Source organism: Triticum urartu, chromosome 5A (assembly GCF_056163025.1).
Source record: "Triticum urartu cultivar PI428250 chromosome 5A, HENAU_Tu73, whole genome shotgun sequence".
NCBI classification, from domain to species: Eukaryota; Viridiplantae; Streptophyta; class Magnoliopsida; order Poales; family Poaceae; genus Triticum; species Triticum urartu.
The window spans coordinates 650,472,636-650,486,145 of NC_141877.1; the positions used below are offsets into that span (position 1 = coordinate 650,472,636).

Here is a 13,510-nt window from a genome sequence, read left to right on the forward strand (position 1 = left end):
AAAAACGTGAGAATCTGCTGATCTTGGGTAACCCACACAGCATGCTCGGGATTCGGCGAGGTCGTGATCTCCTTCTTGCCAGAGACATCCTTCTCCAAGGTGATCACAGCGGAGGGCTCCTTGATCGAGCCGTCCAGGTAGCCCATGAGCCCCGCCCCCTTGATGTGCGGGAGGACCCGAGCCTTCCACACGAGGAAGTTCTCTCGGGTCAGCTTCTCCGTGATGGTGTGACCGAGAGAGGCGATGGAGAGCGCGGCCATGGCGACGGACGAGGAGGAGCTCGACATCTAGATGCGATGGAAAAGGTAGGCTTTGTATACCATGTGAAAGTAGGTTAAGGGTATACCTAGCAGGGACGTGTTACGTGTTGATATATAGGGCAGAAGCCTGGTAGTTACAGAGAAGAGAAGATTTACATGACGGCGTGGATTGATCTCCAAAACTCAATCTCAACAACGTAACTAACAGCATATACAATCTATCATGCGGTTTATACACCACCGCATGTTTACATGTTTAACATTATATTTATTTATAGAGGGAGTGCGTGTTTATTTTCCGTAAACAAATATATTGACCCACTCTCTCTTAGCGTGCTACTATAGTATTATTTCTACTATCCATGACGTAATTAGACCATTCCTGGCAGCTTCGGCGGCCGTTGGCCTGCCTAACTATATCTGCCCTGCCTGTTACTGTTAGCTTCAGTAGATCAGATCCCTAGCTAACTAGCTACGGAGTACCGAGTACTAGCATATATGGCAGTTTGCGTTAGTTGAGCATCTAATCATGGTTGCGTACGCACGCACGTAGGATCCCGAATCTGGGCTCAGCAACAAAATCCAAACGGGACGGGAGCATGACATACTAGTGCTACATACAACGTTTGTAAGCTACTAGCTCGTTCGGAGAATTTTCAGCCCAGGCTGCGCATGCATGCACGCAGCTCGTCCATCTCCGCTCAAAGCAGATGTTAATCCAGGCGCCCGGAGAAGCGCGCGGCGCATGATCTGCCATCGCAATCGACGGCGACGAGCTCGTGTGTGATTCCCGGCGAAGGCGAAGGAAGGAACTTTTCAGTGGAGTACGTCCGGATACAACGTTCTGAATAACTGCGCATCTCTGTCTCAAAGAAGCAAACATACCGCGCCTCACCTCGGTAATCCATCATCATCATCATCGCCATCTTCTACTTCCTCCGTGAAGAAATATAAAAGTGTTTAAATCACTAAAAGTATTGATGTAAACACTACTATTATATGTCTTTACAAAGGGAGCATCTGGCATTCATGATCCTGGCTAGCTCCGGGCCGGGAACGCAGGCCACGGTTATGGACTGGCGGTGAGACCGCACAGCGCAGCACTCCTCCTACGACAGTCTCGGCGTAAAGTTGATGGTAGAGATCGATTGTTAATAAGCAGAATCAAGAGAGAGGTGCAATTCGTCGCTGCGAGTTCGTACTCGTACTACTGTTCAGGGAACTGGACGCCATTCACTTGCTTGCAAGCTCTTCGATGTACTGTACTTGGAGTGCATAATCTGCTTTTTGTTACGTGCGTGTTGACTCCTCGGTGCCAGCCGTTGGCCTTGTGTAAGGATGAGATTGATAGTACTTCCTCCGTTCGGAATTACTTGTCGCGGAAATGGATGTATCTAAACGTAGATACATCCATTTCCGCGACAAGTAATTCCGAACGGAGGGAGTATGTACGTGCAACACTGCGACCAAATCGAAATCGGCACGTGTTCTGGTTCGAAATGTTTTATTAAGTATTATTGTTAGGTCAAACTGTATCGGCACGTAGGATTAGAGATTGGATGGATGGATGGATTGCCACTTGCATGCAGCCCTGCTGGTCCCCCCTGTCTCCGCCACTGGCCCGGCCAACAGCTAATTTCCAGTGATTTCCCAACGGCATTTCTAGACCAAAAATGCTAAACCCATGCGGTATTACAGGCTTTTACAGTCTGCTTCCATCTAACTAAACCTCCGCTCTTCCTGTTTTTCAGGTTGGTGGAGCCCAATCTCCCCCCTAGATACAGTCAGTACCTGTCAAGTCAAAGTCACTCCATAAAAGCCTCGTTTTTTTTGCATATATCAATGTTTGAGATTGCTAACCGGGTCTGCCACCCGGTAAAAGCCCCGTATTAAGCCCGTGAATGTAGTATTGTTGTTTCTAGACTATGTAGGTATTGGGTGCACGCAGCTGTGACGTGGAAGGCTGAGGCCACGTTGCTAGTTCCGAAGCGCCTGGCACGGCACGACTGCGTGCACCAGCCACACGAGGCAGATTTGCACCACGAGAGTTATATTATCTCACTTATAGCAAGACTAGCTTCTGGCTTGCCTGAACCTTTTTGATATTTCTGTAAGTACTGGGCCATCCTGTTTATTACCGCCCGCTCGCTGGCTTCAGCGTTCGCTGTATTCTGCTTTTTTTCGTTTCATTTTTCTTTTGTGTTTTGTTCTTCACGGGTTTCTTAGGTTTTTTACGTTTCTTTGTTTTATTTAGGTTTTATTGGTTTCCATTTTCCTTTTTTTCATTTATCTTTGCTTTTTTGTTTCTTTCTTCATTTTTATTGTTTTTCTTCTTCTCATCTCTATTTTCTTTATATTTTTGTTTCCTTTATATATTGTTGGTTTTCATCATTTTACTTTGTTTTTCTTTGCTTCTATCTCTCTTTCCACTTTTCTATTTTTACTTTTTTTTATGTTTTCATTCTTTTTTTGGTTTCTTTGTTTTTTTCCTTTTGGTCTTATTGGGTTTCTTGGCTTTTTCCTTTGATTTGTGTCAATTTTCATATGTTTATTTTTTCTTCAAAGCATGTCAACTTTTTATTCACATTCTACACTTTTCATATGCACCGGAAACATATTATATATATTTAACATTATTCAAATATATTATTAACCTTTTTTTAAAGTAATTTTTTATTTCTAATTATTTCCATATATATCTATATATGTTTAACATTTTCAAATATGAGATTAACATTTTTATTACATGGTTAACATTTTCCAATACACAACAAATAATTTTTTGATGGCAATAAACATTTTTTCACACACAATGTGCATTTTGCATATGCACTAGGAACAATTTTTATACATGTTAAAAAATTTAAATAAATGATCAATATTTTTCATACACATTATATGTATATATTTTTTGTAACGTAACAGAACTTTTCTATATACACATTTAATATTTTTCAAGTACTTGCTTACCATTTTTCAAATGCTTGTTATTATTTTTTTAAATAAATGACCAACTTTTTCAATGCACATTATATATATTTTCATATACATGCGAAACAATTTCTCTATACACCTTTAACATTTTTCAAATACTTGATTAACATTTTCTTTTCAAATGTCTTATGTAAAGTTTTTTAATATACATATATTTAGAATATTACTCCCTCCATTCCTAAATATAGGGTGTATAGTTTTTGGCACGGAAATTAAAGAATGCACATGGAGGGAAAATTTCACAAGTTTTGGGCAAGACTACACCTGACTAATTGACATGAGAAAATAGAGGAGCTTGCCCTATGTAAGGAAATGTAATCAAATCCCTTAAAAAGTTATCCAAATGAGTGGTGCAAGGCAATACACCTTATATTTTGAACTTTTTCTCAAAAATCTATACACCTTATATCAAGGAACGGGGGGAGAATATTTAAACAAAAAGGGAAAAAAGGAAAAAAATGTGAAAAAACATAAGTGTCGGTAGGGCCCATTTAATGTGGGGTCAGTTGGGCTAGCATGGGCCAGAGATGCGGCTGGCGTGTCCGGACGTCCTTATATCTACCCTAGATATGGTGGCTTGATATGAGGAATGCCAGTCAGACCGAGCATTTGAGCCTGAAAAGGGGCACCCGATTGGATGACGTTTTTTCGTCCAGATGCTGACCGGGCAGCCCATCCGGGCGTTTGAGGCGAGTATGGAGGGTCTGGTTGTAGCCACTCTTATAATGCCAACCCAGAGGGGGAAACATTACATGAAAATGAACATTTTTAAAAACATCATGGAAACCATGTTTGAATGTTTCAAAAAAATATAAGAAAAAATACGAGATGTTAAGAAAGTGTTTTATTGCCATATAAAAGTCCAAGTTAAAACATATTACGGATGCGAGCTAGAAAAAACAAATTCAGCAATGAATGGTGACGTTACTATTTGGCAGTTGGCACTAGTCATTGTTGTGTTTGACCTTGTAATTTCGCATTGCAGTTTCGTAATATTTGTTCAAAAGTTTTAAACATTGTTCTCGCATGGTTTTCACCAAACGTTGGTTTTCATGTGATATTCTCCCTCCCAGAGGACCCATCAGCATTGAAAATATGGGCCAGACATATTCAAGTGAATTGCAAAACCCCCTAAAATCCCCTAAAAATGCAAAAAAACCCCAAATAAGAGTGAATTGCGAAAACCGTCACATTCGTGGCTTTCTTTCGATTTTGCACCCCTTTACTTTAAGGCGACAAAAATCTACTTCCTTTGTTCCAATGTCAAACACGCTCTTATATTATGGGATGGAGGGAGTAGATTTCGGCACACGACGGACGGAGGGAGTAACAGTCAATGGGCCCGAACGCGTGACATTTTGCAATTCACTCGGCATATCCGACTCGGCTATTCGCCGGAATCAGCACCTCGCCGCACCTCCTGCTGCATATCCCACGCGGCGATTCGGAATCAGCATCCGGACCGGACCCAACGGGTCAACCTAGAAAATCTTGCCGGCGCGACCCGGCCCAACCCAACGGGCGATCGCGGCCGCGTCCACGTCGCTCCTGCCGTCCCGTATCCCTTTTCCCCACCCCCCACGGCTCCCGTCGTGCGCCATGCCCGCTCTCCTATGGCCTGTGACCCCGACGGCGCCGCCCCATGCCCGCCCCGCTCATCCCCATCGCGGCGGCCACGGCCGCCGCCACCTCCGCCGTCGGCGTAGCGCTGGGGGTGCGCCTGCTCCTCCTCCTCTCCCGCTCGCGCGCGCTCAAGCCGCTCGCCGCCACCACCTCCGCCGCCGCCGCCGCGCTCCGGGCGCCGCGGGTCCTCGCCGCCGCCTCCTCCCCGCTCGCCGCCCTCCTCGCCGCCTCCAAGGCCGCCTCCAAGTCCTACAAGGCGGCGCGCGCGCTCGACCCGGCCGCGCGCCTCCCCTCGCTGCCCTCCTCCAAGCGCGTCAAGGCCGCCTTCGCCGCCGCCTCCCTCCTCCGCCTCGCCCCGACCCTGCTCCTCCTCCCCGCCGCCGCCTCCTCGCCCTCCCCCACCGCCCTCTTCGCGCTCGCGCTGCTCAAGTCGGGCTACAAGCTCTCCAAGAACTCCGCCAAGGTCGTCGAGGGCTTCCTCGGCCTCCAGGTCCACAAGGGCTTCCGCAACGGCGTCGACGCGCTCGGGGTCGTCGTCAAGGTCGCCGTCATCGCCTCCGAGGTCGCCGTCTGGGTCGGCGGCCGCTTCTGGGGCGCCGACGACGATGGCCGCGGCCGCTCCGTGCGCTTCCTTGGCCTCACCAGGACGACTACCTTGGTCCTGGCCGGGTCCGCAAAATCTGAAGCCCAGGTTGTGCTCTTCGATCCCGGAACTGTCGTCGAGATGGAGGACGAGGGGTGCTGGCTGGAGGAGGACCCAGACCCATCCCTGTTGCTCTGCCTCGCGGTGCCTCTGCCTGCCTGAGATGGACAAATTAGTGGGTTAGTTGCAATTAGCACACAGCTGTGTTGTACAGTTGCTTATATCATCAGATGTTGTATGTAGTCACGTACTCTTCTCAATTTTGATCCAATGCTTGCTTCCTAGCTCATGTGTGTCAGTTTTTCAGTTAGTTGCGACTGCTTGCTTGTGCATCACCCCTCAATCAACAAGTGAAGTAAATAAAAGTGGTGGTTTATGTGCACTCCTTGTCTCCACCATATACCTTTTCAGTTAGCTGTTACTTTTCTGGTTTTATATTGAGTTTTGGAATTTGGTATTGATGATAGTTTTGCTGATATAGAGAATTCCAATATGGAAATGCTTCCACCTTCCAGTTTCACTTCTGGAGGGGAGGGTGTTTCCGTTTAACTTGAGATATTTAAATTATTTATGGTCAGGTTGGAACTTTTGCTGGAACCTTAGAGGCAGCGTTTCAGTTTCAGAAAGAATGAAAAATTAATGTATAAATTAGGATTTTCTCTGTCAACCAACTGCCGATTTTCTATATTGTGGGTTATTGTTGGATAACTTGAATTCAAGCTGAAACCCATCAATTGAAATGTTTATGTTTTGTTGTCAAGAAGACAAGAACCTATCACCACACTCTTAGCGTTACTGAGTACATGATGTAAAAAATAGTGCCCATTGCTGTGTCTACTTCACCTTTCAGTTCTACTACAACCTTTTTTTTAAGTACGGCATGTATCTGAAATGAATTATAAGTTTATAACTGCAATATTTGTTATTTCTTTATATCTTGGGCCTGTACAATGGGCCTGGTGTAGATAGGCTTTTGGGTTCTCTCTTGTAACCGACCCGATCTACAAGGGTTTGGCCTAGAATAGTTCAGAATCTGATGGATGGGCAATTATTTTTAAGATGGGGTCGCTCTCTTTTTGCCACTAACTAAAATTTGGAGTTCTTGGCCTAATTGGTTATAAGCCCATTTTGCCTTTTGCTTATAATTCAAATGAATCCAACCGCATTATGTGAGTCCTGCATTTCTGCTATCCAATGGTGATGTGCATAAGCTTTCACATACAAATGGTCTGTGATGCACTAATTGCTTATGACCAGCAACATGATCATGTTAACAAATGTATTGTGCATTTCCAGTATTTGATACATATATGATTATACTTGAAATGGCAGAAGTTTCTGAGCTGCAACTCTCATTTTAATTACTCCTATATCGTACTGGATTCTAATTTGTCTATCTTCTTGACATACGGCCAGATGTTACGGATTCTCTGTACTGGAGTGCTATTCAGATTTTTTAGATTATCCAAAGTTGCCTTACTTCCACGCCTTGTTCTCCCGTGAATACTGTTATTATGTACACCAAGTGGGGAGACCTTAGAATGGCGAATAGTTTGGGTAACTCTTGATACTGTTTATTATGACAAGGACACAATTCTATTTTTACAAATCACTGCTCTGGAGACTCTAACTAACACACTCACTGTTAAGAACGGCAAAAGGCGAGAACAGATTGATACAATACACCAAGTCTACAATAACTTGAACTAAAAGCACTTCTCCTGTGACAGAACCTGTAAAGCTGTAGCCTTATTTTACTAGGATCAAGGGGAAACTATGGATTATGGTTGCATAACTGAAAGCAGAACACAGACTTCAGTTTGTGCAGGTGTGGTAGTCATATCCATGATTCAATGGTACAATTATACTTATAGCTGTAGTTGTTTATCCCACTCAAATGTGCCAGAATATCGGACGAGTCAAGCATGTCTTCTCCATCTGCACCCGCCTGAGAAAATACAAGCATGAACCTTAGTTTAGAAAATTACACGATTGCATTATCTTTTATTACTGAATGCATGGAGCAATGTAAAAGATGACTTGATGAGTACATGACCATATTTTATGCGTGATCATTAAATAAACTGGGCTGTTTCTGGTAAGATAAGACAAGTGTAATATACTAGAAGACTTACAATCTGTCCATACTGTTCATGATTTTGGGAGCTTGATCTTGTTGCTTCACAAAGTTCATCGTTCTTTGCAAACCTTCCACGGACCCGGGGCCTGCTATCTGCTAAAGTTTTTCTGCAAGCATACTGCATTTTGTTGCGTGTCATCAGAATTGAATTGGTAAGATGCCTATACAAGCAGTGCTTTGTCTGAGATGCTCCATATTACCTTTATTTTCTTGCTGAAGTTCCTCTCATTCCTTTTCTTTATGTACCTGTGGATCTTTTCCTTCCTCTGTTCAGCTGAAAGACGCACAACTTTGAAGGTGGAATCTTCTAAGCCTGAGGTTTCTGTTGGAGGTAATGTTGGTGGGCTTCCGTTGCATCCATTTATCAGGTCTTGGTTGTTCCCCCCATTCTGTTTAGAGGTCAGAGAGATTTCAAATATCATTTGTAAGCTAATTTTTTAGTTAAACACTTTTCTTTTACCAGCGCTACATGGAAGTTTGGTACTATCGTAGTTAAGCAGTATGGTATTAAATTGATTGTTAGGTTCCGGATGTTACCTGCATCTCTGCAGTGTTGCTGTAAGCCCCCTTCATGGAATCTGTGTCGCTATATGTTCTGGTCAGTCCTTCACCTTCCATCATCCTCTGATACTCACCGATGTCACTCATATCTAACACCACCATACCATTGCTATTAGCACTATTACCATTGAAGAATCCTACTTTTGATGCCTCTGTGTTGTAACTCGGGATCATTGCTCCTGTTTGCGGATACAGGGCACCATCCAGGCTCATGTACCCTCTGGCTAGTGCTGCCGTGAGGCACTCTTCATCACACCCTGGAGCAAGAGGCATAGAGATAGGTGCAGTGCTGCTCATTTGCATTGCCAGCAAGGGATCAGAACTCTGGGGAAGCCGTGATTGGCCGAATTGCTCTATGCTGGCCTCTCCGGCCGCAGCTTGATAGTATCCTGGTGCTGCAAGTGTCTCGTTGATCGGGGGAATGAGCTCGGTTTCAGGGCACGCGTTTTGCTCTTCCTCGAGTAGGGCTGAGAGAGTAGAGTCAAAGCAGGGTAACGGGGAGAAGGGCATTTCTGGGATGTCATCGCTGTAGCTGCAGAGAGGAGGGGTGGCAGTGGAGGAGGATGAAACATCCTCAGAGGAGGCAGCAAACGGGCCGGAGGTAGAGGTCACTGCAGCAAGGAGGTTATCACCCAGGCCGTCATCACAGAAATCAAGTATGTGAGCAGCTATGGGGCTTGAGATCCCCTCCTGTAAATTTCAAAGGTGAAAAAACATGTGAGTACATTTTACCACACAACTTCTATTCTAATAAGAAATATTGTGTTAACATCATTCCGTATCAGTAAAGTCATGTATGTTCTTTGAGTACTAAGGCTGATAAGCATGCATGACGTTATGGCGTAAATCTGTTTATGTAGTTAACCGAGAAAGCAGTACTTTTTGTAAAATAGTGAAAAGAATAAAGAGAGGATCAAAGACTATCATATATGCCCATCTGCCCTCTTCCGGATATAGTTACTGTTCTGTTTGAAGAGAAATCATCAAAGAATATTGTGAGCAAAAGCAACTCAAAAGTGTGGACATAAAAAGGTTGTGAAGATTAAGATGAAATTTTATTCTAAAAAAAAAGAATAAGAAGGAAGATCTAAGAAACAAAAATACTGGGATTTTGGTAATTATAGTCAGGTACTTCCTCAGGTCCAGAATTAAAAGATTTTATCTCGATTTGGTGCTTTTGAATGCTGATTTCTGCATTGAAAGATTCCACCTAAGATTATTGTATCGTACATGCAGTTAGTACCAATGTCCATTGCAGTTATCACCCAAGGAACAAGCATCGACAAGGTACCAGGAAGATGACATCATGAAACATTTTCAGAGCAATTGAAAATGCTTGGTTTTTGTCCCCAAGCATGTTTCTACATACGAAAAAGAATTAAGCAAGATCTGTGTCTGAGAATCAATTACGGTGATGCAATCGTCGTCGGGGAGCATAGTCGGTCCTCAACAGCGACGACCGGATTGTCTCGGCGCTGCAGCTTGTGGGAGCAAATTCCTTGGAACTGTTCTGTTGGTTCTCCAGAAGAGAAATGGTTCCGGACGGAGCCGTGGAAGATCGAATCGCAATACGGCGAGGAAGATGGGTTATGGCCTTGCGGGAAGAGGAGGGGAGGGGGGCTGGAAAGAAGAAGCCTGTTTCTCCATGCAGATGCAAAGATGACCTTTTATAGGGTGGCGTCCATGCAAGTCAGACGCCGGCAATTTCTGCGCTACAGATGCTATTCTTGCGCGGGGTGTGTTATTTCTGCATCAACGGCTGGGATGGTAATATGGTTGTCTCTGATCATTTGACGGATTTCGCATGGCGGGTTTCTGATATTAGCCATTTGACCGTACCACTCTGACCCTTGCCATGCATGCAAACCTATGTTTATAAAATTTGGACGAGATACATGCATATATATTTATATATACTTAAAATAATTGGCTTTGTACAATCTGTTATCTCGGAGATTTTACTTTATGACTGATAAATGATATTTTATTGACATTTGCAGATGAAATAGAAGCGTGATCGCTTAATCCTGTGATTATATGGATTGATCTGGAAGTATCCTATTCCGTTGGTTGTGTCATGCACGGACGGATGAGAGATATATACCGGTGAACAAAGTGCAAGATATGCTCTGGACGTCCTGTCTATGCATAGTGGGAGCGTAATTTGGCTTCTGTTCTGTCTGACATGTCATCGATTGTAGATGTGCACCTACTGCTTGGACTGTCGAAACTTTGGAAGAGGCTTTACCAGGCAAGAAAAGGACGTCAAGTCATGGCTAGAGCTGTGGGTGCCTAAAGAAAGAACTTATGCCCATGTTTCCAATCTGGAATGCAGAATCTTCAGCAAGCGAATTAATGGTACTATGGCAATTCTCGAGGTAAGTACGTTTGATTGCTTTGTTCTTAAACAAGCATCAGAATTTTCAAGTAGTGGATAAATGAAATCAAGAAGCCAAACAAGCGTTTCATCTTTCATGGTAGTATATAATGCGCTCAATTTCAGTCTATCAAGTTTTTGCTGAAGACACGTTACGTTGGTGATGCAAAAATTTATACAAAGCAAGCAAGGCAAGCGAGATGGATCATCCATCTCCTTGCATATATATAGAAGCATGCAGCGGATCGAACTAAACCGAGAGCAAATTAAGGGCGAAGAGGGAGGTTTGTGTACTTACAATGCGTAGCTGCTCGTCTGGCTGCGGCGCGTCCTCTTGGAAGAACATCTTCATCATTTGTGCGCTCAAGCTCTGAGCTTGCTAGCTATGAAGGGGCTGGAGATGTGGAAGTTTATCGGTGAATTGAAGATAGCTAGGGAAGTGAGAGGTGGCTGTTGCGTATATATAGCCGAGCCGAGGGCATAAGGAGGAAGAAGAAGAAGGGTCAAAAGGGAGCCGCCTAGGTACGTGCTAGGTAGCTAGCTAACCATGGCGACGGAGCCGGCCCCGTGATTTATAGGGGAACCGCCTCCCATATTTGGTCGGGCCAACGCAACGACTACAGCTGATATCATTAGCTAATAGCTAGCGGAACTGAATTAACCATCGGAGGTTACTAGGTGAGCAATAGCTAAACCCTGTCTCGATCATAAATAGGCCCTGAGCTCCATGGAACTCGAACCTTTTTTGCACTGGCAATGATTTGAGTGCGTGCAACCTTTTGGCGTTCAATGATTATCTATCAGGATGTTAATCTATGGAGAATAATAGTAACCCCGTCTCATAATATAAGACGTTTTTGTAGTTCAGACACATCTTAGTGTTAGGTACATTCGTACATATCTAGACAAATTTAAAACAAGTAATTTGGGACAGAGTTAAGATATATGATACTACTATCTGTGTAAACAAATATAAGACGTCTTGTATATATATATAGATCATCAAAGAGGGAGTAATAATCTGCATGATGGTACGTAGGTAACGGCCGGGCGCAGTGAGTTTGTGTTCGCGTTGATTATAACTGTTGTGATTACGCGTGACGGAGGGCGGGAAAGGTTGAGGTATCGGGGAAATGAGGTTAGCGGGTCGACAATCTAGTTCTCGCCGAATAGAATCCGGTCGAGTGGCTGTCCCCTTTGGGTCACCTCATGTCAGCCTACCCATAGCCGTCTACCTACGTAGCTACTGTAAGCTGTAGCTCGACATATGTATCTGGAGCCTCAAGGATCGACGAGCCCTATGCCTAGCTAGGCAGCTTTCCTTTCACCGCCGGCCGCTTTACTTCTTGTACCCACACCCGGCCACGGCCAGAGTTGGTTAAAGGCGACCGTGTAAAACCTAGATAGAGATCGTACGGGGGCGTCTGTAGCGTGAGGAGATTTACGTACCGGATCCCAACATATCGGGCATCCATCCCGATGGCGTGACAGGTGATTCCGATCGATCAAGATCTCGCGTCGGGTCGGGGGCCGGACGGAGATCTTCCGTCTCATTCTCACCACTGCACTGCACACCCAGTACAACCCAGAGCGAGCGTCCAACTTGGTTGGGTTTGGCTCAGCGCACAAATTCTCAGCCGCCAACACCGGCAGTGGTTGGATGGTTAGAGAGACAGTGGTATCCCCAACCCATTAGGGTTCAAGTCTTGGCGCTCGCATTTATTCCTTGATTTATTTCAGGATTTTCGTTGATGTGCATTCAGTAGGAGAAGATGTTTCTGTCGATGACGAGATGCCTACGGTGCGTGTATATGTGAGTGTTTGCATTTGTACCGTGTTAAAAAAAACACCGGCAGTTACTTACGTGCCAATCTCGATCCAACGGCAGACAAGTAGGGTGCATTGTTCGACCTCGATCGTGGTATAGACTAGGTACTGGCACTACTAGTGTACTGTACTATGTATTGGCGTGCAACGGCTGGTCGACAGGTGTCGCCGCACAGACAGGGGTTGGATTCTGCTGCACGATCGTCTTGCGTTGCGTTGCGTTCCGTATCACCGAATTTCTCTACTTGGAGCCTAGACACGGCCACGGGTATCTAACTAAAAACGACGGCCGCCTGTTCCTGTTTGTCTGCGCTACAGTACACACCCCGGACACCACAGCAGCTCTGCATGGTCAACAGCTAGCTAGCTAGCCACCCTCGTGATCATGATCGAATAAAATGGGGCAACAATGGTTACCGTGGCAAGTACGCGCCGTCCTCTCCTCTCCTTTTTTTTCTTTTCTTTTCTGGTTGCGAATGCAGTACGTGCCGTCCTTAGATGCCTTTTTTTACATGATAATACGTGTCTTGTTTATATAACCACAACAGCAGCCATCAAAGAAAAATAACGGATTACCTTTTCACTCGAGCTCGCCGCGGTTTCATCGTTAATATGCGACTTTTCAGACCTTCAAAGTGGCTTACTAAAGGCAAATCCATTGCTGTTAAAAGAATATGGTTGGGGCAGCACCCTGGACACGCCATCAAACTACATATCTGACACCCACGATCAGTGAAAACGTCAGAGGAGGAAGCCATACCTGCCAGCCGCTAACCACGAACTTAGCGCACGATCCATCGTCTTTTAGATGCCGCCGACGTAGACCACCATCTACTACCTCGCAAGCTCCGCGTCGGTGCTGGAGTAAACAACATAGCTCGTGGACACAAGTCCGCTGCAAGGATGCTGCCTCCGCGATGCCATCCCCGCTTGATCAGACTAGTTCCTAAATCCATCATCGACCATAGGGCAAGACACCTGGTTGAAGAAAGATCTGGAGTTGGTTTATTCCGTGTCGCTGCCGCTGAAGCCAAGTTGTTGAACAACCAAAACCTAAACTAACAGAACCCTAAACGTATAGCTAC

The 13,510-nt window shown here is 44.9% G+C and overlaps 2 protein-coding genes across 3 annotated transcripts; one reads left to right on the forward strand and one right to left on the reverse strand.

Annotated features, from left to right (window-relative positions):
* The first annotated feature begins 4,776 nt into the window (after nucleotides 1-4,776).
* LOC125529737 (uncharacterized) lies at nucleotides 4,777-5,902 on the forward strand. Its single transcript, XM_048694158.2, has one exon. It carries the CDS (start codon nucleotides 4,897-4,899, stop codon nucleotides 5,680-5,682), a length of 786 nt encoding a protein of 261 aa, XP_048550115.2. The 5' UTR covers nucleotides 4,777-4,896; the 3' UTR covers nucleotides 5,683-5,902.
* A 658-nt stretch (nucleotides 5,903-6,560) lies between these two features.
* LOC125529736 (uncharacterized) lies at nucleotides 6,561-12,208 on the reverse strand. 2 transcript variants are annotated; one of them, XM_048694157.2, is made up of 5 exons: nucleotides 10,897-12,208; nucleotides 8,198-8,911; nucleotides 7,861-8,049; nucleotides 7,656-7,778; nucleotides 6,561-7,468 (listed from the first exon to the last, which is right to left on the reverse strand). In XM_048694157.2, the coding sequence occupies exons 1-5, from the start codon at nucleotides 10,951-10,953 to the stop codon at nucleotides 7,358-7,360; spliced, it is 1,194 nt and encodes a 397-aa protein (XP_048550114.1). In that variant the 5' UTR covers nucleotides 10,954-12,208; the 3' UTR covers nucleotides 6,561-7,357. The 2 variants fall into 2 exon arrangements, with proteins under 2 accessions (XP_048550114.1, XP_087378374.1); XM_087522248.1 differs by lacking the exon at nucleotides 10,897-12,208 and adding an exon at nucleotides 9,632-10,884.
* Nucleotides 12,209-13,510: the final 1,302 nt, after the last annotated feature.